The sequence below is a fragment of the Cryptomeria japonica genome, chromosome 6 (genome assembly GCF_030272615.1).
Source record: "Cryptomeria japonica chromosome 6, Sugi_1.0, whole genome shotgun sequence".
Classification (NCBI taxonomy): domain Eukaryota; kingdom Viridiplantae; phylum Streptophyta; class Pinopsida; order Cupressales; family Cupressaceae; genus Cryptomeria; species Cryptomeria japonica.
Window position 1 is genome coordinate 116,435,142 of NC_081410.1, and position 27,950 is coordinate 116,463,091.

Genomic DNA, 27,950 nt, shown 5'->3' on the forward strand with positions numbered 1-27,950 from the left:
GGCCCATTTCAAGTAATACGCCCCTGGGTTGACAAGTAAATGATCCCCAATCATGGAAATGATAACTACTCATAATGGATGGTCAATCCTTGAGTTAATATTGTAAGTCTAGTTATTGTTCTAATTGGCTAGGCAAACATTTTTGGCATCGTTGACGGGGATGGTGTCAAACTAAGACCCTGTCATAGTCATGAATTTTTAAGTTTTCAGTATAGTTGGTTTTGATAGTTCAGTTAGTTTTGAGTAATTCTCATGAATCTGCATGCATAGACGAAGAAGATATTCTAAAGGTACATTCCTTCCTAACCATCCTGATCATACAAGACTCAATCCATATGAAGCACCAGATGTAAACCCATTTGCTGCACTTTATCAAACCCCAGATAATTTGAACCATCTTGCATTTGAACTTTTTGAGAACAACCTTCATTTCCTCTTTGGACTGCCTGTAGAGGACCCTTTCCCAGTAACTGCTCCTCAACGACCAATGCAAGTAAATCCATCAAGAGGTGGGAGGAATAACCCACCTCCACCTGTGAACCCAACATTTGAGCTCCCCATTTCTAATTTGCAAGATAATGCTAACCTCAAGAACATTCCAACTTCTTCTTTACCTAAATTTTATGGACTGGTGACAAAGGACCCCGATACTTTCTTGTTTGAATTTGATGTCCTCTGTAGGAGTTATGACTACATTACAGATGCCCATAGACTTAAAATATTTCCTGCCACTTTAAAAGAATCAACTTTGAGATGGTTCATGAGTCTAGGGAGTAGTACAATCAATACATGGGATGAGATGAAACAATTGTTTCTTGAGAAATATAAAGATTATTGTAGAGGGACTAACTGCCATGGGGATGATATCTTCAGAATGACACAAAGGGAGGATGAGAGTCTAGAAGATTATCTAGAGAGATTTCTATTCAGTGTCAAGAAGTCCAAGCATATTACTTTAAATGAAGACTCTCTTAAGTTGATATTTCTGAGAGGGATCGGTGAAGAATGCACAAATGATTTAGACCTTATGGGAGGTGGTGATATAACTCAATCAACATGGACTAACATCGACCAAATTTGTTAAAAATATTCCAGATTTTCTACTAAGATGAATAGGTGTTTCAAGTCGGGAGTGTCTTCATCAATATCCAGTAATGGAGTGTCACAAATGGAGCTCAGTCGCCTTTTGAAGGATTTTAAAGAGGATATCATAAACAATATGGCTACTCAGTTAGACACACATCAAGCTAAGAAGAAGCATGAGGAAGTTGAGGCAATGCTTGCAGAATTCCGTCCACATTGTAGGTAGAAGAAGAGAGACTACCATAGATGTAAGTTGGTTTCAAGTCTTGATGTTCGCGATTTTAAGTCAATACATGGAGATGATGAACACATATTTTATGTTGCTCAAAGAAGGCCAAATTTTCCAAGACAAGGCATGCCTCCTGATCCACTTTCTTTTTTTGGTTATAATGGAAATTCTTATGCACAAAATAATCAGTGGCAACCTCCATATGCTCAAAATTTGGGAAATTATCAAAATTGGTATAACCCTCAAGGCCAAGGGAAAAATTTTGCCAATCAATCTCCACAGTGGGAGAAAGCACAAGGAAATTGGTCTCAATCTCAGGGACCATGGAAACCATTCCAAGGGAATTGGCAACCTACTCCTCAATGGAGAGGAAGTTAGCAATGGTCAAATTAGTCTTCTAGGTATCAACAACCGCTACAGCAGCCTCAACAGCCTGCTATAATGACACCTCCTTCTCCTAATACTGTTCCACCTAAACCCACATAGCTTCCCACTCAACCCATGCCAAATCCTAATAGCAATCCCCAACAACAACAACAAGTATATTCAGCTGATCCTACTCAATACCTAGCATATTCTCTTTCTATAAGTGATATTCACCTTAGATCCGAGACAACTTTGCCTAACCCGTCCCTTCCAGTTATAACTGAAGTACAAAAGGAAAAGGAAATATCTAGTCCAACAACCCAAATTTCTTAGAATTAGCAAATACCCCCATTTCCTCAAAGGTTGCAAGCCGAAGAGAGTCATCAACAAGAGGATATAAATTTTTATATTATTGATCAGTTGAAACACATGTGTTAAGATTCCATTATTCCGGGCTATTAAGGATGTCCCTATCTATGGTAAAGCAATTAAAGAAGCATGTTTAAAGAAACTAGGTAGGAAGAAAAAGGATCCGCAAACAGTACATGTAATGGGTCAACTAGCTGATATTATGTTGGGCAAGGTTTCAATACCTAAATATTTTGACCCTAGTAGTCCTATTGTGAAAATAGTCATCAATGGAACTCAGATAAAGAATGCACTAATAGATTTGGGAGTAGCCATCAATGTAATGACAAAGGATATTATGCAAAAACTTAACATAACCATTCTCAAGCTTACTCCTACGGTTCTACATCTTGCTGACAGTTCTACAGTTCGACTTGATGGTATGATTGAAGCTGTTGTGGTTACTCCAGATTCCTGGGAATGTTTGGCAAAATTTATGATCTTATCTCCTAAAGCTACATTGGGGGGATATCCGGTCATCTTAGGGAGACCTTGGCTTGCTACAACTAATGCATATATTGGATCCCGATCAGGGGACATGACTATTTCTGATGGAAATTCCACTAAAACTCTTGCTCTATATTTACCTACTCAGCCCCAACTTGATCAAGAACAAGTTGTTTGGCCTGACGTTGGGGAGGAATTAGAAGGGGAAGTCAACTATGTCAGTCATCTTATGATGATTAATAGAAAATCATTTATACGACTCCAGGATGACGATTATGTCCTTTTTAATATTTTGGAAAATCAATATAGTCTGGAGCAGCAATCACAGGAGCTAACATCAAGTATTGCAGCATCGGATTTTTGTGCAGTCACTGACATATTGCATACCTTGTTGCCGCAGGAAGTCCGCACTTCTTATCTTTTTGAAGCAACTCAGATCGATCTTACTATCAAAGTGGAAGTTGATCCAAATAAATGTTTGAATATCAATAATCAGCTCACAAAAACTCAGAAGCTAACACTGGTTGATTTGCTCAAATGTCATCAACACACTTTAGCGTGGGATTACAAAGACATGAAAGGAATGGATCCTATGATTTGTACACACCGCATTTATATCAAAGAAGACTATAGACCGATCAGACAACCACAAAGAAGAATTAATCTTGCATTAAGGGAGATAGTTAAAGAGGAACTACAAAAATTGTTAAGTGTTGGATTTATCTATCCTATATCAGATAGTTAGTGGGTGTCGCCTCTAGTCATAGTTCCAAATAAATGAGGTAAATGGTGGGTATGTGTAGATTACAGAGCTCTAAACTCAACAACTAGGAAGGATCATTTTCCATTACCATTTATGGATCAAGTATTAGATTCTTTGGCAAGGAAGTAGTGGCTACAACCAGATTCAAATTGCTCTAAAGGACCAGGAAAAGACTACATTTACTTGCCCTTGGGGAACACATGCATATTATGTTCTTCCCTTTGGGTTATGTAATGCTCCAACTACTTTTCAAAGAGCAGTCATAAGCATATTTTCATACATTTCCAAGGATAGCTGGAGATCTATATGGATGATTTTACCACTTATGGCTCAGAGTTTGAAGAGGCATTGGGGAATTTAAAGAAAGTATTACAGAGGTGTGAAGATTACAATTTATCCTTGAACAGTGAAAAATACTTTATGATGATGCAGGAAGGCATAGTTCTTGGGCATCATATTTATACAACTGGAATACAGGTTGCCCCAGTCAAAATTGAAGTCATTAAAAACCTTCTTGTCCCCACAAAGCAAAACTATGTTAGAAGTTTCCTTGGTCATGTTGGATATTATCGAAGATTTATTAAGGATTTTAGTAAAATAGAAGGACCTTTATATTGTCGTTTGACTAAATATATGGAGTTTTATTGGACTTCCTCATGCCATGAAGCTTTCTTGAAGCTCAAACATGCATTGACTCAAGCACCAGTGCTCAAAGGTTTGAACTGGTCATTGCCTTTTCATATTCACACATATGCATCTGATTATGTTATAGGAGCAGTTTTGGGCCAGAAGATAGATAATTTAGAGAATGCAATTTATTTCATCAGCAAAAATATGCAGGGACCCAAGCTTAATTATATTGTCACAGAAAAGGAGATGTTGGTAGTGATACATGCACTTAACAAATTCGAGCATTATATCACAGGATATCAAATATATGTGCATACTGATCATACAAGAATAAGATATATTATGAACAAGCCTTCAATCACAGGAAGATTGGTTGGATGGTTGCTATTGATGTAGGAATTTGATATTATAGTTGTTGATAAACCAAGTAAAGCTAATGTAGTTGCAGATTATCTTTCTAGGCTTCAATTGCAAGACAATCCTGAAGCAATAGATGATACTTTCCTAGATGAACATTTGTTCTTGATAAAATCTCACACTCCCTGGTATGTTGATATTGCAAATTATTTAGTTGCTAATAAGATGCCTTCTCATTTTTCTCCCAAAGAAAGAAGGTTGCTAGTTGAGAAAAGTTTCAATTTCTCTTGGATTACTGAGTGTTTATTTTACACTGGACCTGACCAAGTCTTAAGAAGGTGTGTCTGAGAGGATGAAACATATGATATTCTCCATGCATGTCATGATGAGCCATGTGTAGTATATTTTGCTGCTAAAAGAACAACACTTAAAATCCTTAGCATAGGGTATTATTGGTCAACTTTGCATAAAGATGCAGCTCAATATACTAGAAAATATGATAGATGTCAATGAATGGGTAGGCCCACCAAACCTAATGAAATGTCATTGTATGCCCAAATATTGGTTGCACCATTTGACAAATGGGGATTGAATTTTGTAGGACCAATTGATTCTCCTTCCAATGGGAAATCCTATATTCTAGTATGCACTGATTATGTTACAAAATGGGTGGAAACAAGAGCAATGACACATGCAAGAGATAATAAGGTAGCTGAATTTCTCTATGAGGAAATATTTACAAGATATGGAGTACCAAGAGAGCTTGTTTCAGATCAAGGACCACAATTTACTTCCTCACTAATTGCAGCATTGGTTAATGAATATAATATCAGACACATGAAATCTAATCCATACCATCCTGAAGAAAATGGTCAAGTAAAGGTTACAAATAGGGATTTAGAAGCTATTCTCACCAAGACAATATATCTTCATAAGAAAGATTAGTCAAATAGACTTCCTGAAGCCATTTGGGCATATAGAACAACATGGAAGACAACAACTAGTTTTACACCTTTTGAAATGGTGTGTGGAAAAATAACCATGATGCCCATTGAGTTTGAGCATAAAACTCTTAGGAAAACTTTGCAATTGAATATGACTATATCAGAAGCACAAAAAGACTGCATCATGCAATTGAATGCTCTAGATGAACTGAGAAAGATGGTTGTTAAACATACATAAATTATTCAACATTAACGTGCTAAATGACATGATAGATATATTAAGGAGAGAAAATTTAAATCTGGAGACTGGGCATTGTTATATGACTCCAGGTATAAGGATACAATGGGGAAGCTACAGATACGATGGTTGGGCCCATATGAGATTGTTGATGTTTTTCAAAATGGAGCAATTCGGTTGGCAACACTAGACCTAGTCGGATTCAAACTTTTGGTCAATGGTCATCAATTATGTCTTTATCATAAGCCTGCTACAAAAGAAGACTTCCTGCAACAATTTGACAGCCAAGTGCAAACCATAGTTCCTATAGCCTCTGCAGGGGGCCTTCTCGGTCCAGAATCTTAAAATTCCTTTTGCATGCATTCATAATAAACATTTCCATATTTTATGGAAATACCGTTCTCCATTAATAAATTTTCTCATCAACCTCATCTCATCTCATCTCTATTTCTGCTACATCACCCACTTCACGTCATGTCACCTCATATTATGAATAAATAACCGTTTGATTGCAACATTAATTAGCACGATTGCAGGTATGTATATTATTTATTTTTCTTTAATTATGCATTTATACTTCCATTATGATGATTACCTGATATGATTCGCATAATCTGCATTCCCTTCTCACTCTGTCCTTTTTCGCATGCGTGGACACGTGTAATCTTAAGTTGTGGGGGTTGGGGGGTGTTTTATGGTTCTACTTACGATTGGATAATGATGTGTCTTGTCCATGATGTGTTTTAATTTACTTGACATCATTATTTAATGAGTTTAGTATTGATGTGAAATCTTGTAGCACGGGTGAGTATACCTTTCCTGCCACCATAGTTGATGAAAGGTATTGTAGGATAAATAAAAGGTTACGGGGCATGGATTTTCAAATTTTGCAGGATATCGCAACACTTTGCATTTTGCTGTAGTGAAACTTTTTACTATCAAGTTAGCCATGGGAGGTGTGCCTATCCACCATGAGCATGTGACTCATGAAGCTTTGCTACAAGTTAACCAATGTGAACCCTATTTCTGGACCTATGGGTGGATCAATTATATTTTGAAATTGATAGATTTTAATGAGGAGATTGCACAAGAATTTATGCGCACATTCAGTGAAGGGGAAGCTTCTGTCAAAGGGTTACAGGTTATAACCACAGAGCAGAGAATAGCAGAGGTCACCAGGTTGCCACATGATGGATAATTATTTCCCCAGACTAAGGACTCAAGAAGTGCAAGGACAAAGTTCACTCACCCAGATGATGGACCTCTTAGCATGGACAAGCAAGGAACTAAGCGGATATCTCTTCGAGGAGAATGGTCGCAGGTTGCATATCATGTAATGAAGTATTTAAGATATGATGGTAAGTACTCTAATCTACATTTTGTTCACATTAAATTATTGAGTCATCTGAGGCATGGCCAAAGAATGAATATCCTGAATGTTTTGTATCGCCTCATTTCTATCAGTGCAAAAGAGACACAGAAGGGTAGTAATTGTTCTGTGAGTCATCATGGATTAATCAAATTATTGGTAGAACTGTCTCTTAGGGATGTCTCTCAGATGTCATGGGGCGAGTTTGAGGATATTAGGCAATTTGAAGAAGGAGATGTTCTTGTTGCAGAAGGAATTGCAGTTCAAGAATAAAACATCGGAGAAGCCTCGTCTTCTAGGGTTTCTACAACCATCAAACCTCCTATTGCCAAGGAAGCTTTACCTGGCGTAGAAGGAACAATAATTGAGCCAAGTGTTGAGCAGCCCTCCACTCAAACTCAAAGTGGGGCTACATTTCATAAAAGGAAAGGTAAGGGAAAAGGCGATGTAGGGGAAGAAACCGTGGAACAAACTTGAGAAGTGCAGATTCCTCATGCAGCTAAAAAGTGAAAAAATGAAGGAGAGTTTTCTTGTCGCAGAACCTCCTACAACCACACAAGAATTTACATTAAGAAGAAGTCATCGGGTTAAGCAGAATCCCAAGCAACATGAGGTGTGAGTGAGGTTATTTTGGTTGAAAATTAGAATTAGGGCACAACAATCAGAAAGAGAGCCAACCGTAGGAAGGAAATGAAGCTGAAAGACTAACAAATTTAGCCCTAATTGCAGAGCAGTTTGTAGAACCAAGCGATAAGATTTTGAGCCCTCAGGTAATTTCTCATAGGCTCCCTTCATATCTCACTAGCTTATCAACTGAACTTACATTTTATAGGGAGTGGGAAATAGAAAAAGGTAGGCTACAGGGGATAATTGACAAGCAACAAAAGGAAATTGAAAAGAGGGATAAATAAATTGTTGAGTTGCAAAATAAATTAGATATTGTAGTAAACATGGTTCCCGAGTTAATGCAATGCAGGGCTCCACCAAGAGTTTATGCTTTGTATTTGAAGGAACAGTATCTATGTTTTAAACTTAACCGCATTCTTAGGGATCCAAGTCCTTCTTTGGAGACTTTGTAGGAGTTTTATATTGCTTACCAAAGCTCTCCTATAGCCATTAAAAATGTGCGCTGTGAGTTTTATTTGCATAATTATGTTGTCTCTTCTAATAATGAATTGAATCCCCTGCCATATATTGGTGATATTCAGTTAAAGGCATTGATGTCTTGGATATAGAATGAAATTAGTATGGGAGTACAATCTAGAATGCACAGGAACTTGGAACTTGATTGTCCACTGCCACTAAGAGATAAGGTTAAAAACCCATGATAGATGTATTATGATTGGCAAAAACTGTTGAATATACCTGATGTCAAAAGCCAAGTTTTACCATTGGGAGAGGAAGTATTTCAGGAGTATGAAAATTTGGTTAGCTCTGAGAATCAAACTGCAGTTGAACGTCTGGCTCAATGTTGGAACAACCTTCCAGAGGATCTAAAGCAAGGTGAACCTCATTCTTTTCCCAACTATCATGCAACCATAGAAAGAGCTCTCAAGTATATCCGCTTGGGCAGGACAAAAGGCAATAATTGGCTACCTTTGATATTTCAGCCACCTATTCTTATGTGGTCACTAATGGGATGCCGAGCTACATATAAACCGTATGATGAGACCGTGGAGGAAGATAGGTGGGATAGGCTGGAGAAGATGAAAGGATTTTATTGGAACCTAGCTACAGGAGGCACGAGACAGGGTACTGTAGGTGATTTTCGATTCAATGCCCGAGTAATGAATTTTCCTCCTGCTAGAGGACTAGCAAGACATTAAGTTGGGGGGCAAATGATGAGCTAAAATAATAACTCTTTTATTTCTACGACTGATAAGTTTTTCTTGTGTTTTAAGTTCCATATTGGGACAATGTGAAGGTCATGAGATGTATCAAAGTTTTGATTATGTGCATTTTGAATGATAGCTAAACCCACTGAACCCTGTATTGTTTTGCCTTAATATTCCTATAGCTATGTGGATTATTATGGTAATATCATGCGTGGATGTATAATGGTTGTGATTAATTGAAATAGATATATATTTATATGCTTGTATGTTCTAAACTTTAATGCATGAGTAAATAAGTTGTTGCAAAAGCGGTTGAGTTAAGCCAAATGGAGAATCACGCCATGCAAACAGTTGGACATATTTCGGGGCGATTGAGCATTTAAGACAATGGAGAAGATGGTGTTAGAGTAAAGCAACAAAGGAATAGTGAGGCAGTTCTAGACTCATTTATGGTTGTCTCCAACAAGCATCGATCTAGTAAAAACTACCATGCTATATTCTTGGTTGCGTGTTAGTAAAGTTCCACATTCTCTGTGGATTGACTTCTTCTTCTTGTTGTAATAAAAGTTTCCACCTAATTTCATGTGCATGATCTAAGTAGTTGAAAGTTTGTTATAATTTTCTTATAAATAAAGACCTCAACCTCTTCGTAGAGGTTAGTCAACATTTTCCAGAGTTAGAAGCATTTCTCTTATTTTATGCATTGTATCGACTTTTGAAAATAATGAATAAAGACTATGTTATTCTGAGCATATAGAATCATTTTGAAGTTTGGATACACTCATCCAAGGGGGCCCACTTGGTGAGTATTCCTGTGTGATTGTTAGATTAAGTTTTCTTTTGCTGCAGTAGATGTTCTAGCAACTGACTGTTCCTACAACCACTGGAAACAGATCCTATGACTGTTCCTACAACCAAAGCAGATAGAGTAATCCCTATTTGTTAGCTTTAAACTTAGTTAATAGTTATTTAGTTGGAATCATCTATTAATGTTAATATTTCTTGTAGCCATTCAAGTTATCATAATTCTGCTTGTTTATTTTAGATAGACTTAGTTGTTGCAATAATACAAAGCGACTCTTACTGGAACTTAGTGCATATACAATGCAGGCCCATTTCAAGTAATACATCCCTGGGTTGACAAGTAATGATCCTCAGTCATGGAAATGATAGCTACTCAAGATAGATGGCCAATCCTTGAGTTAAGACTGTAAGTCTAGTTATTGTTCTAATTGGCTAGGCAAACATTTTTGGCGTCGTTGTTGGGGATGGTGTCAAACTAAGAACCTGTCATAATCATGAATTTTTAAGTTTTCAATATAGTTGGTTTTGATAGTTTAGTGAGTTTTAAGTAATTCTCATTAATCTACATGCATAGACGAAGAAGAGATGCTCAAGATAGATTCCTTCCTAACTATCCTGATCATACAAGACTCAATCCATATGAAGCACCCGATGTAAACCCATTTGTTGTACTTTATCAAGCCCCAGATAATTTGAACCATTTTGCATTTGAACTTTCTGAGAACAACCTTCATTTCCTCTTTGGACCACCTGTAGAGGACCCTTGCCCAGTAATTTCTCCTCAAAGACCAATGCAAGGAAATCCACCCGGAGGCGGGGGGAATAACCCACCTCCACCTGTGAACCCAACATTTGAGTTCCCCATTTCTAATTTGCAAGATAATGCTAACCTTAAGAACACTCCAGCTTCTTTACCTAAAGTTTATGGACTAGTGAAAAAGGACCCCGATACTTTCTTGTTTGAATTTGATGTCCTTTGTAGGAGTTATGACTACACTACAGATGCCCATAGACTTAAAATATTTCCTGCCACTTTAAAAGAATCATCTTTGAGATGGTTTATGAGTCTAGGGAGTAGTACAATCAATACATGGGATGAGATGAAATGGTTGTTTCTTGAGAAATATAAAGATTATTGTAGAGGGACTAACCGCCATGGGGATGATATCTCCAGAATGACACAAAGGGAGGATGAGAGTCTAGAAGATTATTTGGAGACATTTCTATTCAGTGTCAAGAAGTCCAAGCATAATACTTTAAATGAAGACTCTCTTAAGTTGATATATCTGAGAGGGATCATTGAATAATTCACAGATGGTTTAGACCTTATGGGAGGTGGTGATATAAATCAATCAACACGAATTGACATCAGCCAAATTTGTCAAAAATATTCCAGATCCTCTACTCAGAAGAATAGGCATTTCAAATCGGGAGTGTCTTCATCAACATCCAGTAATGGAGTGTCACGAATGGAGCTCAGTCACCTTTTGAAGGATTTTAAAGAGGATATCATAAACAATATGGCTACTCAGTTAGACACACTTCAAGCTAAGAAGAAGCATGAGGAAGCTAAGGAAATGATTGCATAATTCTGTCCACATTGTAGGCAGAAGAATAGAGACTGTCATAGATGTAAGTTGGTTGCAAGTCTTGATGTTCCCGATTTTAAGCCAATACATGGAGATGATGAACAAATCTTTTATGTTGCTCAAAGAAGGCCAAATTTTCCAAGACAAGGTATGCCTCCTGATCCACTTTCTTTTTTAGGTTATAATGGAAATTCCTATGCACAAAATAATCAGTGGCAGCCTCCATATGCTCAAAATTTTGGAAATGATCAAAATTGGTATAACCCTCAAGGCCAAGGGTAAAATTTTGCCAATCAATCTTCACAGTGGTAGCAGCCACAAGGAAATTGGTCTCAATCTCAGGGACCATGGTAGCCATTCCTAGGGAATTGGCAACCTACTCCTCAATGGAGAGGAAGTCAACAATGGTCAAATCAGTCTTCTGGGTATCAACAACCACTGCAACAACCTCAACAACCTGCTATAATGTCACCTCCCGCTCCTAATACTGTTCCACCTAAACCCACACAACTGCCAACTCAACCCATGCCAAATCATCATAGCAAGCCTCAACAACAATAACAAGTATATTCAGCTGATCCTAGTCAATACCCTGATAGTTCTAATACTTAATATAAGTACAAATCCAATAGCCAACAAGATGAGAGGGGGGGTGAATCATACAAACTTAATCATCCATAAAAACATCAGATTCAACCTCGGTAACATATATATCAGTAATATAACCAAAATTGTTAAACATGCAAACTCAAAAGCATATGAACAATATAAACCTCATAACACCAGATTTAATGTGGAAACCCAAATAGGGAAAAACCACTGTGGGATTTTGGACCCACTAAGAAATATACTCTTCTAGAGTATGCTCGGTTAAAAGCAAATCCTGTTAAAGATTACAAACACATTGCTAGATGTGACCCGGTTAAGGGATTTCCCTCAGATCTGTTAGGATCTTCACTTTGTTAGAAGTGACCTTGTTAAAGGATTTCAAACACTCAATCAGAATGTCACCTTGCTAGAGGGTTTACATATAAGACTGTTAAGTCCACTCGGTTAAGATATTTTTTGTTACTTTCACAAAATAACAGTAATAAAAATCTATCTGAAACTTCACATCTAAAATGCTAAAGCAGATTCTTATTTGTTCAATACAATCTAGACATAGAACTAATCTTGTCTATCTACTGGGCTTCTATACTCTGTTATTCAAACAGGTCTTCAAGCTTATGTGCTCAGTAATCACTATGTAGCATCCCTGTGCATACACTTGCCCGCATACATTGTTTATCAACAGTTTCCTATTTATAAACAATTAGATAATTGCTTAATCTCCTTGATCACATTTCCCATGATCAATCATAGCCATCAGATCTTCAATCTTGTCCAAGTTCAATGCATCTTTCGATCTGAAAATGTTTTACCCCGCCTTGGAACTTGCATACTAGTCTTGGAACTTGTGCCAGGGTATTGCGGTTCAATCTGAGCTGTAGATCTTCATGCCGACTTTTCATTGCCTTAGATTCGTTAACAAACTTCTTCCATGGCTTACCAATCATTTAATCCGCTCTAGCTCATCAACTTCCTTCATTAAATACCGCATGTAAACATTTAATGCATTCTGTTATAGCTCGGTTACAACTCGGTGAATACTAAACTTCACTCGGTAGACATTCCGCCTTCATTAACCAATAGCGATAACCTTAGGGTTTACCGACTAGGTTCTTTGATTGATAACATAGTATAGTATTAACCTTTACAATTTATAACATATGTATGATGTTAAAACAATCTAAAACATCATGATCTCATCATTGTCTGACTCGGTAGTAGTTGCCCATTGAATACCTTATTCATCCCCTTATTCATTATATTCTTTCCTGTGTCTTTTACCGACATCTTTATAATCTTCATATCATACTTCTCAAGATATGGCAACATCATACTGAATTAGAAAATCAATTTCTTGACATCAATGACAAAATAATAATATCAAGACAGTAAAACATCTTTAATCAGTTATATCCATAATCATCAACAACCTTCTCAATATCCTTATAAAATGCCAACAATCTTTCATTGTCTGTTATAATGCAATATTGCCAACATACCCAACATATTCTCTTACTATAAGTGATATTCACCTTAGATTCGGGACATAGAAAGTACAAAAGGAAAAGGAAATATCTAGTCCAACAACCCAAATTCCTCAGAATCAGCAAATACCCCCATTTCCTCAAAGGTTGCAAGCTGAAGAGAGTCATCAGCAAGAGGATATAAATTTTAATATTATTGATCAGCTAAAACACATATGTGTTAAGATTGCATTATTCGAGGCTATTAAGGATGTCCCTATCTATGGTAAAGCAATTAAAGAAGCATGTTTAAAGAAACCAGGTAGGAAGAAAAACGATCTGCAAACAGTACATGTAATGGGTCAACTAGTTGATATTATGTTGGGCAAGGTTTCAATACCTAAATATTCTGACCCTGGTAGTCCTATTGTGAAAATAGTCATCAATGGCACTCAGATAAAGAACACACTAATAGATTTGGGAGCAACCATCAATGTAATGACAAAGGATATTATGCAAAAACTTAACATAACTAGTCTCAGGCCTACTCCTACAATTCTACAGCTTGCTGACAGTTCTACAGTTTGGTTTGATGGTATGATTGAAGTTGTTGTGGTTACTCTAGATTCCTGGCAATATCGGGCAAATTTTTTGATCTTATCTCCTAAAGCTACATTAGGGGGATATCTAGTCATCTTAGGGAGACCTTGGCTTGCTACAGCTGATGCATATATTGGATGTTGATCAGGGGACATGACTATTTCTGATGGAAATTTCACTAAAACTCTTGCTTTGTATTCACCTACTCAGCCTCAACTTACCCACTTTTGTTGTCTCTCATTCAAACCATTTTTACTTACCCACTTTTGTAGTCTCTCATTCAAACCATTTTACTTACCCACTTTTGTTGTCTCTCATTCAAACCATTTTTATCCAATAATTATTTCAAGTTGTTGTGATCCATTTTGACCTTTGTCAATGCATGCATGATGACAAGCATATCCTTATCATAAATGTGATATAATTCCTCTTCATTGTGTATATTCTTTCTCTCATAAGAAATGAGGTGCTTATTATGTATCTATACTACCCCAACATCCTCACCTAGAGCATCACACTCTAAAATAAAGGGTTGAGAGAAGTCAAGTAATGTTAAAACAAGTACTCATCACCTCCTTAAGTCTGTGAGAGGTACATAAAGTTATGGGAGCCCCTTCACAAACCTCCTAGAATATCTGCATAGGCTATATAATTCCCACAATTTTTTTTATATCTTTGGCAGGGGCCAATCCAAAATGGTGTAAATATTCTCTTGGTGAACCTAGACTCCATTAGCACCAATCACAAGTCCTAAATAAAGAGTCTTTTATACTCCAAAATCACACTTAGAAGCTTTGTAAAATAGGGATTGTGCCTCCATGATTACCAACACCTCATCAAGATGTCTAATGTAATCCTCTCATGTCTTCTTGTATATAAGAATATCATAAAAAGATACTAGAATAAACTTTCACAGTTGTTTGTTAAAATATGATTTATGTAAGATTGGAAGGTCGTGAGAGCATTGGTTAGCCCAAAGGGCATGAATGGAAACTCATAGTGATCGTAATGACACCTAAATGTTGTCTTATGAATATCCTACTCCCTCACTCTAATCTAGTGGTATCTCAATTGAAGATCAATCTTCAAAAAATACACTACACAATGTAACTCATCCAACAACTCATCGATCCTAGGGATAGGATTTGTATTTTAATTGTCCTTTTATTCAATTTATGGTAATCAATGAACATCCACATAGTCTCATCCTTCTTCTTCAATAGAATAATTGAAGAAATAAAGAGAGTCAAGCTAGGCCTGATATGTCACATGTTCAATAACTCCTTAATCACTTTTTCTTTTTCCTCCTTCAATATTTTTGGATGATGATAAGGGGTGGTAATAATAGGCTTAGATCTCTCCTCTAACTTGATCGCATGCTCAAAACGCTTGTCAAAAGGTCTCCTTGGAGGAATATCATTGAAAAATAAACTATACTTATTAAATATAGATTGAATATCCACATGATGTTATCCACTACTATGAGTAGAGTCCTTGGATGAAATCAAACACTGGGTTGCCCATGCAACATTTCCATGTCTACGTATGCTTTTTATCCTCTACATTGTCATGATCTTGGGAGAACCAATTGAAAAACCCCTTAAGACTACTTTATTACCATCCACTCTATATGTCAACTCCATAAACTAAAAAGTCTATGGACACTTTCCCAATGAATGAATCCATGGAATGCCCAAAATAGCATTAGTATCTCTCAAATCAACTACATAGAAATCATCAATGATAGTATAATTTCATAGAGAAATATGTAGTTATGAGACCTATTTGGTACAATACATGTTGAAGCCATCTGCTACTATTACATTTAATCCCTCAAAGTCCTTTGCCTATATATAAAACACTTATCCACCAAGGTTGAATCAATAAAATTATGAGTTTCCCCACTATCAATCAAAACTATTATTTGTTGTCCCTATAGAACCCCATGAACTCTAAAAGAGTTATATCTAGGAATGATATAAAGTGTAGCAATAGTTATACATTTGCAGCCCCTTGGGTAAATTCTCATCCTCCTTCACATTCTCTCTATCTAAATCACTTCATTCTCTACCATTAGCTCTTTCTACCTCTCACTATCTAAAACCACCTCAATATAATGAACCTTTCCTTTCCCCAAAAACCCATGGCCATTTTCCAAAGGCTCTTTGCAACTAAAAGTTTAACTTTTTTCTATTTAGTTCCTAAGCTTCACCATCCATAGCATTTGTCTTAGGCCACTCCCTTTGAAAATGTTCCTTATCTCTTTAATGTTAAAATGGTTCTGGCTAAAATCTATTTTTAGGATTTGAAATCTCTAAATTTCTAGCCCCCTTCATGACATATTGCATGATATTAGGATTAACTGCTTTGATCCAACCATGAAGTGGTTTTGAGAATCACTCCATGAAGAGAACAATTAATCTATTCTTAGAGACATTTATGGCCATAACTGCTAGCTTTTCGAGCTCTAAAACATATGAGTCAACTGAACCAACTTGTCTCAAATATTTCAATTATCTAAAGTATAGTTTTGAATCCTTCATATCAAATCTATCAATCAATCTCTAAGTGAAATCAGTATAGGAAGTGATACTATCATGCCCCAAGGTCACTAAGCCATGGTACCAACACTCATGACCTTCTCCATCTAAATCAGGTTGCAAACTTAATTCATTCCATCTCTATCACGAGATTGAGTTTGAAATAGGTGTCTATTTTTTGCACCCCATCATGTATAGTACACTTACTTGAACCATCATAGCTAGGCATGGCTAATTTACCCACCTTGCACTGCAAATATTTGTTGTTCCCTTCTCCTCTCTCTCCTCTAAGACTATTTTTACATTCTATTTAAAAAATTCTACCAAGTACATAGATGGATGAAACTCATCACTTAATGATTGATACTCCCTTTAATACTCTACCCAACCTTCACCACCATTGTGTTGTCCTACTTGTTCTCTAGGTCATGCCTATACAAATTTAGGTATTAGAGGCCTAAGGGTGGTTCTACTAGTTCTCCTATAATTTTTTATTAGAATATTAGTGTTGCTACCTTCTGTTTTGTTGTCATTATACCCACCATTTCAATTGTTGTTTCCACTATTCTCATGATCACCCTAATTATTTTTGTTATTCGTATTCATGGTCTCCATCATTAAGGTTATTGACTAAACCAACTACCATTTTCCCCTAGCCAAATAATTTCATATGGCCATTATATTGGGATCTTGTTGGTCATGTTCATCCCACATTCTACCTTCTTCTTATTAGTCTCAACTAAGAACACCTCTTTCTCTCCTTCTCCTACTCCTGCAAGTGATATACTTTGTATCTTCTAAATTCATTAAATAATTTCAGACATCAAGATAAAAACCCAAGTAGGCTAGCAAGATCAATTGCTCTGATACCAATTTAAAGATTAGTCCTTCAAGATGTTTGAAACTTTGGAATTTTTATTAAACAATAATATTATGTGAACAATTGTAACTGCATAGAGTAAAAATCAACTCCAATAGCTATTTATATTTCTTTTTACAAAAAGGAGATAACATTAATATTTTATTTAATAATTGATGTAACAAAAAGTATGATTACAAATTGAATAAATACAATTTTCATAACCTTGTGAATAGAAAGTATAGACTTTGTAAAATAAGTAATAATAACAAGGGACTATTGTTTTTAAAATTTCTCCAATCCAAGCTCACATCTCACCTTAAAATCTTTAAATTGACTTGTAACCTCCTCCTTGTCTACTGCAACACTTCCTGCAAGCCTCACATCCACCTTACAAATAGGTTAGACCAACATAAGGGTTTCTAAAACTTTGTTTCAAATTTTGATGTTGTGTGCTTGGCTCATGAACAATCATGCCCAGCTATGAGGAATATTAGCCAGCAAGTAAACCTTCATTCACCTTTTTAATGTTAATTTCTATAGACCAAACCTTTTGAACATCTTCTAAACTCATGTGCCCAACTAATGATATTATTGATGACTAGAGAATATACCAAACACCCAACAAATTTCACAATATTTCATCAACTAGTGATTGAAGACTAGCAACTAGTAAGAAGCAAAATAAAATGGCCCAACTTACCCAAAAATATTAATGTCGTAAAGTTATAATCGGTGATCATTCCAAAAAATTCAATGTGTAATCGCCCAATTGAGAGGGGTTCTAAGACCTAGTAAAATATATTTCAATTCCAAACTATGACACTCATATTATTTTTATAAAATCTTTGAAACTCAATCAAATATCACCAGACTTATAAATTTTCTTTGGCATAAAGGACCCCCCTTCCTTTGGGGTCCTACTAAGAGGACTTTGTATGGAGAGAGGTATGCAGAGAAATAGAATAGGGAGGGAGGGAGAGGTAGGTAGAAACATAGTGAAAGAGAGAAGTGGAGAGGAGTGAGATAGAGATAAGTAGAGAGAGAAGGAGAGAGAGGAGGAAGGGAGTCGGGGAAGAAGAGGTAGTTAGATAGAGAGTGATTTAAGGAAGGAGAGAGAGAGAGAGAGAGAGAGAGAGAGAGAGAGAGAGAGAGAGAGAGAGAGAGAGAGAGAGAGAGAGAGAGAGAGATAATTATAGAGAGGAGGTAAAGAGAGAGGGGAGATAGAAGTAGAGAGAGAGGGAGAGGTAGGTAGAAAGAGAGGGATATGGGAGATAAAGGGAGTGAGAGGGAAGATAGATAGATAGATGGAGAGGGAAGATAATGAGAGAGAGGAAGAGGGGGATAGAGATAAGTAGAGAGAGGTGGAGAGGGAAAGAGGGAGGGATGGAGAGGGGAAGAGAGAGAGAGGTGAGATAGAGAGAAATAGAGAGAGGAGGGCTGATGAAGATATGTGTAGAGAAATAGAGAGAGGGAGAGGTATGTAGAGAAATAGAGGTAAGGAGAGAGTAAGGGGAAGGTATGTAGAGAGAGGGAGAGAGGAAAGGGGAGAGAGAGAGAAGGGTGAGAAAGAGAGGAGAGTGTGTGCGTGTGTGTGAGAGAGAGGTAATTAGAGAGAGGGAGATGGGAGACAAAGTAGAGAGTGAAGGGTGAGAAAGAGGTAGAGAGAAAAGGGGCAAGAGAGAGTGATAGGGAGAGAGATAAGTATAGAGCTTGAGGGAGACAAAAAGAGAGATAGAGAGAGAGATAGAAATATGACAAGAGCCTGCTAATTACTAAAATTTGACTAAGTTCGAAAAATTGTCTTCCATGACCTAGAATCTAGAATCTATATTGCAAGTCCTAGAGATTTGAAAATATTCTCAAACATCATGCCAATATATACATGAAATATAACTTAAAGTATAAGAAATTAATTTAATGTATACTAAAATGCCACTTATACTTAAATTTTTATTTTATGTATATAGTCCGAGGAAGAGAAAGAGTGTGAGCTATAAAGAATTAGAGAGAGAGAGAGAGAGAGAGAGAGAGAGAGAGAGAGAGAGAGAGAGAGAGAGAGAGAGAGAGAGAGAGAGAGAGAGAGAGAGAGAGAGAGAGAGAGAGAGAGAGAGAGCTTTACTTCTTCATAATGCAAGCTTGATATAATGTGTGCTTGCGTTATGGCTTGGTAGTGATCAAGCCTAGGCTCAACCACTACCAAGCCATAATGTGAGCATGTTATTACATGTTTGTGTTATGTGTTGAATGAGACCAAAAAGTGGTGTAGCTTCTTTTTGGTCCCCTATCTTTCTACACTTACCCATATTGTACAATTCATTGCCATACCACCAAAACTACACAATTAATGTCTTATCATATTGATGGCCTTAGTATGGTATCAAGTTCAAGTCTCTCCTACCTTTCACACTTTTTCCTAGCCAAGAGAGGTAACTTTTGAACTGTAACTCAAATTTTGGCACTACTTTATATCCTAGTCAACTTTTCACACAAAATCTAATTTTGTAATCAAATTTTAGTTATTTTCTACTCTCTTTTTAAAAATGATGTAAGAATTTAGATAAATCTATAGCTCCATGTGATTTAGGTAATTTTGTAAACACACTAAATAAAGTGTTAAAAAAAGGGGTGGAAGGGTTGAATTAGAGTGTGTTGATACACTTGGTGTCTTTTCTTTCTCTTTGATGGAGGGATCTCTTCTCTATCTTCAATGGGCGTGCATCTCTTTTCTCTCTTTAATAGGGAGGGCTTCTCTCTTTGGGGGGATATCTTACGTACGTGAGTACCTAGCATGGTCTAGTGTTAGGATCCATCAATTTCATTCACTAAAGTTGGACTTAAAAGGGTATGGTTGTAAACAAGTCATCATTATACATTAGGGTATATTCATCTTGCTCATGTGGATATTACATAAGATTATGTCTAATTATTTAAAAATATGTGATAATATTTCATTACTTCCTAATTTTCTTTAGATAAGATTTAAGATAATCTTTCTATTTCTAAATATTGTTTATGATAAAATGCAATTTCATTACATTTTAAGGTGGGACAATATTCTTAGTTTATAAGCTCTCATCAATTTTCTTACTCTGTGTTTTTTGTTTAAATATAAGGTATTCCTAGGCTTAGATCATTTCAACACATGGAATTAATTTGAGCACCTTTTTTATCCTGTCTTCCAATTTTGGTTATTAGCAATCTACTATGACTAGCTATCAAACCTTACTCTACACACCAACAATTCATCACCACCTAATTTGAGACATAAGAACATCCTTAATAAGTTCTACAATTCACAAGAGCAAAGGATGTGTGTGTAGCCTCATCTAGTAGTAGAAGAAACTTTCTAAGTAGGTTTATGGTAATTAAGGTAGTGTTGGTTCAATTATAGATCTCAAACTCAATCATTGACTACATTCTACTACTAAGCATCCTTCATCAGCTGCCTTAAACTTACGAAATAGAGCTAAGTTATTCTAACCATCTTAATATCATTAACATTTATAATCTCAATTGTTTATTTAAATCTAGTTTATATTTTTTATTTTTTACCAATTTATTAAACCTTAATAATTGCAAGGTGTGTTTTGTTTCCCTACAAATGATATTTCTACTAAAAATCTTAATGTAAATTTTATTTATTTTATTATTCAATAAATGTTTTAAATAAAGTAATCATAAAAAAATAATATTCATATAATCCATACAAATGATTAAAAATAATTTTAATAATTATTAGATACAAATACTTTTTACATCAACTTCCAAATCATATTCTGTGATCTATTTTTTAATATGTTTTTCAAATCAATAATTAATTAATAAAAATAATAATAAAAATAAACCAAAACCAAAACCATAAAGTAAATTTTTTTTTTGTTCTTTCACACTATATTTCTTATCCATTGGATTTTCATTTTGGAAGAAAAAAAAGCTCTTAGTAAATTGTCTAATAACATTCAAATGGAAACAACTATCCAACTTCTAGGATGCACGAAAACATAAGTTATGGTTTATAAAAGTAACTTATACATTGGTGCATCGTAGAGAATAGCTAGTCATTTCCTATTCGAACTCCCTAACAAAGGTATGTATGATCCATTACTCGTCACCCACGACCTTAAAAAAGTTCGAACTCTCTAACAAAAGTGTCCCTGACTCATTACTCATCACCCACAACCTTACAAAAGTTGGAACTCCTTAACAAAGATATGCCTGACTCATTACTATTCACTCATCACCCATGACCTTAACAAAATTAGAAATGTTATTGGTACAACTAAAACAATGAGATATTATTTGAGTTGAGAAATTAATGATATTATTATTTTGAGTTGAGAAATTAATGATATTATTATTTTGAGTTGAGAAATTAGTTTGCTTACACATTAAGTTGAGAAATTCCAAAGTCAAAACTTTAAAAAGAAATATGCTTACGTGAAAACAAAGAAAACATGGTTCTCAAAGTCCATGAATGCCTTTGAAAATGAGGGCATCTCTGAAATAATTGAAAAAGTATAACAAATCCCCATGTTCTATTGTGCTACAAATATGGGTTTAATCAATCCATACGTAACATGCAAAGACTTTTACAATTGAATTTTCACATTTATGTCACCTGTCATAAGTATTTCCAATACCCAACAACATGTGGTGAAGTTCTTGAGATGCAGAGAAAAATGGGCTGTGATCACAGTTGAGGTATAGAGTTCTGTGAGGAGGGTTCATCTTGATCATGGCCTCTTGAGCCTTCACAGGGCAGGCTCTATCTGCATTGGTCTTTATGTATACTCTGGACACACACCCATATCTTTTATCACTTGTTTCTACCTTTGCTGTCTGTACAGCCAAAGGAATAGGCCTTAACAAAGTGGAAGCCAATTGAATATCCTGTATAAGATAACAAGAATAAGTTAGAATTCAGTTGGATAAAGCTAACAGAAGAAATAGATTTGTATCATTTGTTTCTGAATTCAATTTTATGAGATTTTTTGCATCAACGTTTAGGATCACATTTTGTGATTCGTTAGTTTTTTCTTGAAGTTCTTTTTTGATGATGGATCAGGGAATGTTGATGCAAAAAATCTTACACAATTGAATCCAGAAACAAAAATACAAATCACAATAGACTGTAAAAATCTAATCTCTTAAATAAAATAAAAATAAACAATAACCTGAGATGGACTCATATTATAGAGAGTTTCTTTGCATGCTTCTTTAGACAAAAAGGTTGGTGTTGTTGCCTGCTCCCATATGAATTCTATGGGATTGTCATCCTCCTTGTTGGCTTCTAGCTGTTATTTGATAACCCACATTTATGAGAATTAGGGTTTTAATTAATAACAAACTTAGCCCAAGTATAGTGGCTGACCTTGTTTATCTCTTGTTTTAGCAATTGCAATCCTCCTGGCAGCATCAGACCTGCCAGATACACTGCAACCGCAATCTTAGTTGAAAAAATCTCACTGGCATATGCCAACGCCATTCCCCCCAATCCATGACCCACCAAAACCACCTGTTACAACCAGTTAACTAATATTAGAAGAATGAGGTATAAAAGCATAAGAGTTAGGTGTAAAAGCACAAGCCCTTTAATATGTAGTGTTAATAGAAGTACTATAATTAGGAAAGGAGGGTGAAGCAGTACATGCTGTATATGGCATCAGATATAATGCATAAACATTCAGAAATTTTTATCTAGTGATGGTGCATCATAAGTTAATATAAGTTATAGTGTATGAGGGTAGCTTTGTATTGGTGCATTCTAAAGACTGGATAGTCATTTCCTAAACATACAACGTCATTATACTCACAATGCTTGTAATGACAGAAAATCTCTGTACAAAAGAAAATCAAGGCCATACAAAAAACTCCTGTTAATTTTTTTTGCTTTGAAACAAGATAATAGAGAAACTAGAGAAAAAAAATTGTGAGAAAATAAGATTTCATTAATGTAAGATCTTTTATAAGATTGCGTTGTATGTTTTTGCATTATCTTTTATCCGATAATGAATTGCTGACTGAAACTTAAAATGCCAAAACAAAAACAAGTGAAACTGATTCCATAGACTGTAGAAAACTCATACCAGCTGAAGTAAGATCAATCTGATAAGCACCACAAAAAATGCAGAAAATGATCCTTATGAAAAAACAGTCAATGCAGGTTAAGCCCTCATAATCTACAGAGAAATTTTCATTGCAATCCAAAAGAAATTAAGGACAAAAAGAATGTGATTATACAGTCCAGATGTACTTGAAAACAAGGCAGAAGTATTCAATAGGCATGAAGATTTAAGTAAGTTGAATTTTAGAAACAGTCCCCCTGTACTGAGAATAAGGTATAAGTCCTTAATATGCATAAAGATTTGAATAATCTAAATGAATTGTTGAGTTACTTAAGCAAACAAGTACAAAATGTCTGCTTTAGAATCTAACAAAATGCACTTATGGCCTTGAGGGAGATGAAGACTTGTCCAATTTTCTATTGTAATCAAGCCTACAAATTCCAGAGAATCCCCTGCGGTTGTAAATAAAGCTAAATCATTCTGTTCTCTTGTTTTGCTTCCTTATTTCTGATGATGAATCGTGTAGTACAATCTAAAACATTAAAGAAAATTGCTTCCTTATTTCTGATTATGAATCATGTAGTTCAATCTAAAACATTAAAGAAATAAACTCACACAACTATTACCAAAAACAACAAAAAAATATTCTGCTACACAATTAAAATTCACAACATTTTTTCTTTACCTTGTCTGGGTGTTTAATTGATTGAAGAACATCCAACAGAGGTTGTAAATATTCTTCAAATGTGGAAACTTTGGAAGGATGTGTGGGATGAAGGCCAGAGCCAGCTAAATCAAAGACAGAGGCCTTGTGGCCTGATTTTTGCAATAGGTCAGCAGTTTTATACCAACACCAGGCTCCATGGCCTCCTTCATGAACCAAAACAAAGTGGTGCTTCTTATTCTGCAATCCACCATCACCCAATTTGTCTAAGATAGCCTTCCTTGTGTTAACAAACACAGGGTTAACAGGCTTCAAATTCGTAGGATCCATCCAACCATAATCCAAACATGAACTTTAAAAATCCCTACGTTTAAGTCTAATAACTGCAACTACCTTCCCTCTGCAGAAGATCTTAAAGAAAGAAATTTGAGGCTTTCATTTGCCTATTCGGTGTTAAAACGGAGGATTTTAATCTCTGCCGTTACAGAAAATTCAGACAATTAGGCCGCGGCTGTCCCACTTAGCCCTCTAAATCAAGATTCCATTGAACAGAATGAGAAAGTTGAAGAGTTCAACTTATAATTTAGACATTCTATTTGTTTATCAATCAATGTCAAAGTTCTAACGTTCACTATTGATGTACGACTCATATGGAACTCTCCAGAGGTCGTCCCAATCATGGGGTGACACGTTGTACGGTAAATATTTCTCTGGTACCCCTTCCTGTACTACATGTGGCATACGGAATCTGTGAAATCACATCACATTTTGGATGATTTCACATTCACAAGGAAAGTGGTCTCTTTGATTCCCATAGTCAGAATGTTCATTGATAGATTGATCTAATCAAATATTTATCTGATATCTTTGCTTAAATTTAATAGATCTTGCATGGGTTTGGGTGGAGATTGTTAGCCAACATTCTTAGGAAAAGAAGGTTGTGAAAGAGGATGAGTAAAGTGTAGGGTTCAACTAGTTGAAATTTATGATAGAGGTAGGTGAAGATGAAGAGTTTGAGATGGGATATTTCATGGAGACAAGTTTGGTTGGGAGGTATATTGTAGTCTTTTTTCAATCTTAAACAAATGGATTGAGTAGCCTTGGAAGCCTTTTTTGGTTGAGCCATTAGTTAGTTATTTTCGTGCACAAGATTGTTGTGGTGGTTTATGACAAGATTGTTGTGGTGGTTTATGATGATTTGGTTTTGGAATGAGGCTTCTTTGCTCTTGAAACCATGTTTTTCCAACTTAAATTCATTCACAAAAATGTTTTAGGTTGCATCAATATGGATAAGGCTTTCTAATCTCCCTCTTCATTTTTTGTTACACTCAACATTGAAAAAGATGGGGCATTATTTTAGTAGGTTCATGGCTATGTCACCTAATAACCATAAACATACTCTTATGGCTACAACTAGGCTTCTTGTTGAAATTTATTTGAGTAATTGTTACCATGAAGAAATTGAGCTGAAAGTGAAAAATGTAACATGATTTCAATTGTAAAACGAGAAGAGAATTTTCATTCATTGTTGGAAATGTTTTAAAGTGGGGTATAAGGTGGAAGAATTTTTGAAGTCTGAAAATTCCTTAGTTCAATCCTCTTGGTGGAAGGATCATGTATACACTCAAAATTTGCTTATGGGTTGCTCTTTAGTTGTAAAGCCCAATATCCTAGAAGAGGAAGAGGATGTGGAGAAGCAAATTTTAGTCAATAGAGGATGAAAAGGAATAGAAGATGGTTTTAATAGTTGTTGAGAAGGAAAAACGAATAGAAAAAAGTGAAGGAGTTAGAAATCATGTAGCTCTTCTTGAGAATACAAGAAAAAATTTCCAAAATAAAGAAGAAATGGATAGAGAGGCTATTTTAGAACTGCTTGAATCATCATGTGTTACCTCAAAGGAGTGCTAAAGATGTTGTGTAAAGAGGATTTTTGAAGTGAATTTTTTTTCAAAAGTTGAAAACTATAATGAAGGAGAAGAAGGTTTGTCTCTTTTGGTGTAGAAAGCATGTAAGGTTGGACTATGGTGAAAAGAAGGAAAAATTGAAAAATTGATTGTAATCTTGAAAGAGTGAAGTTCATTTGTAGGCTATATGTTTCTATTGTTTGTTAATTTCTTGAATCCATTGTTCTAAGCTTTGGATTTTATGGGTAAGGGGCCTATAGAATTCCTATTTTATCTTAAAATAAAATATTGTCACACATTCAAAAGGAGTGATATTGAGATACACACTTCTCAACTCACACTTATATATCCATTCTATATCAATGCATGCTAAAGATTTTTATCTTCGTCAAATAGCTTGTTGAGTAAGCCAGACATAACAAGACTCGTCTTGGGCATATAAGACACTTTAATTAAAGTGAAAATAAAATATATTGCATGTTGAATCAACCTTTGTTTATGCTAAATCTCATTTCAAAGTGCTTGATTTTTAATCAGACCAATAAATTAATTTATAAGTTATGACTTCTTTAATGCTCCAAGCTTTCACCTAATATATTAATGGTCAAAATATGGATGCTACAAGACTCACTAGGATTACCTTCTTAAGAGGTAGCTCAACTAGGAGATACAATCCTTGATCAACTAAATTGGCATCTGCTTGATTGCACAAAAGACAAATAAACCATCACAAAAGAGAGGATAACTCGCAAGGAACCTTAAAAGAGGTCATGCAAACTAATACAAAGGTAGATCTAGCTAGGTTTAATATGTCTATAACATGATATACCCAAAACAACGCACAATCACTTTAAACCAAATGTTATCTTAAAAAGGTTTGAACCAAACATCTTCTTACACTCAATTCAACAATAAATTTTCACATAAAGCAAATGAAATATTTTAATAAAAAATGTTATTATTTTCTAGCATACCCACTTGCCTCATGTACAACACAAGCATACCCATTGTTCTTATGTACAACACCATAGATGGTGGTTCTGAACTCTTACAAGAGTCAAATACATAACATAAACTAATGATTATACTTCACAATCTTAGGAATGTTCAAGACATAACATATAATTCATAAGTATTGGCATCATACATAGAATGCAACAAGCATATAAGATCAACTCAACTCATAGCATAATATAAACTACAAAACATTATACCATAGTGTAGTGTAGCAAATTGTATACCTCTACAATTTCACACTCACTTTGGTGGTTATGCCTAATATTTTTAGTTCATGTCTGATTGTGCTCAATTTAGAGATCGTTTCCAAAAACTTAGTGCAATCCCCTACTCAAAGACCTTTGTTTTGACCTAAACTATTGATACTAGGTTGCCCAACACCCCTCTTCAAGCATTTTGGCCCCAAATTTAAATTTACAATAGTTGCATTTGCAACTAGCGAGAAAGTTCTCCTCAATGTTGATCTTCCTCAAAAATAAAATCCGAAAAGGTGTAACTTGCACATAGATAAAATTCCCTCTCTCATTTGAAATATAACCTACATGATCTATCAACATTACACATTCCAATTGAGCATTCATTCTAGCATATTCAAGGCAATTGAGCACAAGTTTGCAATCAAGGTTTCAAGCATCCAAATTGCAACAATCATGATCAAGTTTTACATGTTTCTTCATCATGAAGGCATGCATTAACATCAATTAAGTAACATAAATCTTTGTGTGAGACTTCAAGGCAAGGGTTTCATATCAAAGGTAAAATTTACCATTTCAAGCAATAACATGAAGGTGTCAAACGTTGTCCTTTATGAGGACAAGATCTCTTTTCATCAAACATTGTTGTAGTGTAGGTGGAAACACCAACACGATGTTTGACTTAGGAAAGGCCTATACAACACAATATTTTTCCCATTTTGTGTGCACTAATGAAAATTCAACAATAGACATGATTACAGTATTTCAAAGAAGACAATGATGGGTGGTCTCAAACCTTGAACAAGCAAAAACCACTAGACTAGGGCACCCTTCAACTATGTCTGATACTTTTCAACTTATTTTCAAAGAGATAGATCTACATAGCCTTTTGATATAGAATATGGAACCTTCTATTGATGAAGACACCCTCAACTAGGGTACCCTCCAACCATGTCTAATAGTTTATGCT

The 27,950-nt window shown here is 35.4% G+C and overlaps 1 protein-coding gene across 1 annotated transcript; it reads right to left on the minus strand.

Moving 5' to 3' along the window:
- Positions 1-21,579: 21,579 nt before the first annotated feature.
- On the minus strand, positions 21,580-24,466 carry LOC131074791 (putative methylesterase 11, chloroplastic). The gene is made up of 4 exons (XM_058011471.2): positions 23,887-24,466; positions 22,508-22,651; positions 22,311-22,430; positions 21,580-22,026 (listed from the first exon to the last, which is right to left on the minus strand). Exons 1-4 carry the CDS (start codon positions 24,193-24,195, stop codon positions 21,751-21,753), a joined length of 849 nt encoding a protein of 282 aa, XP_057867454.1. The 5' UTR covers positions 24,196-24,466; the 3' UTR covers positions 21,580-21,750.
- Positions 24,467-27,950: the final 3,484 nt, after the last annotated feature.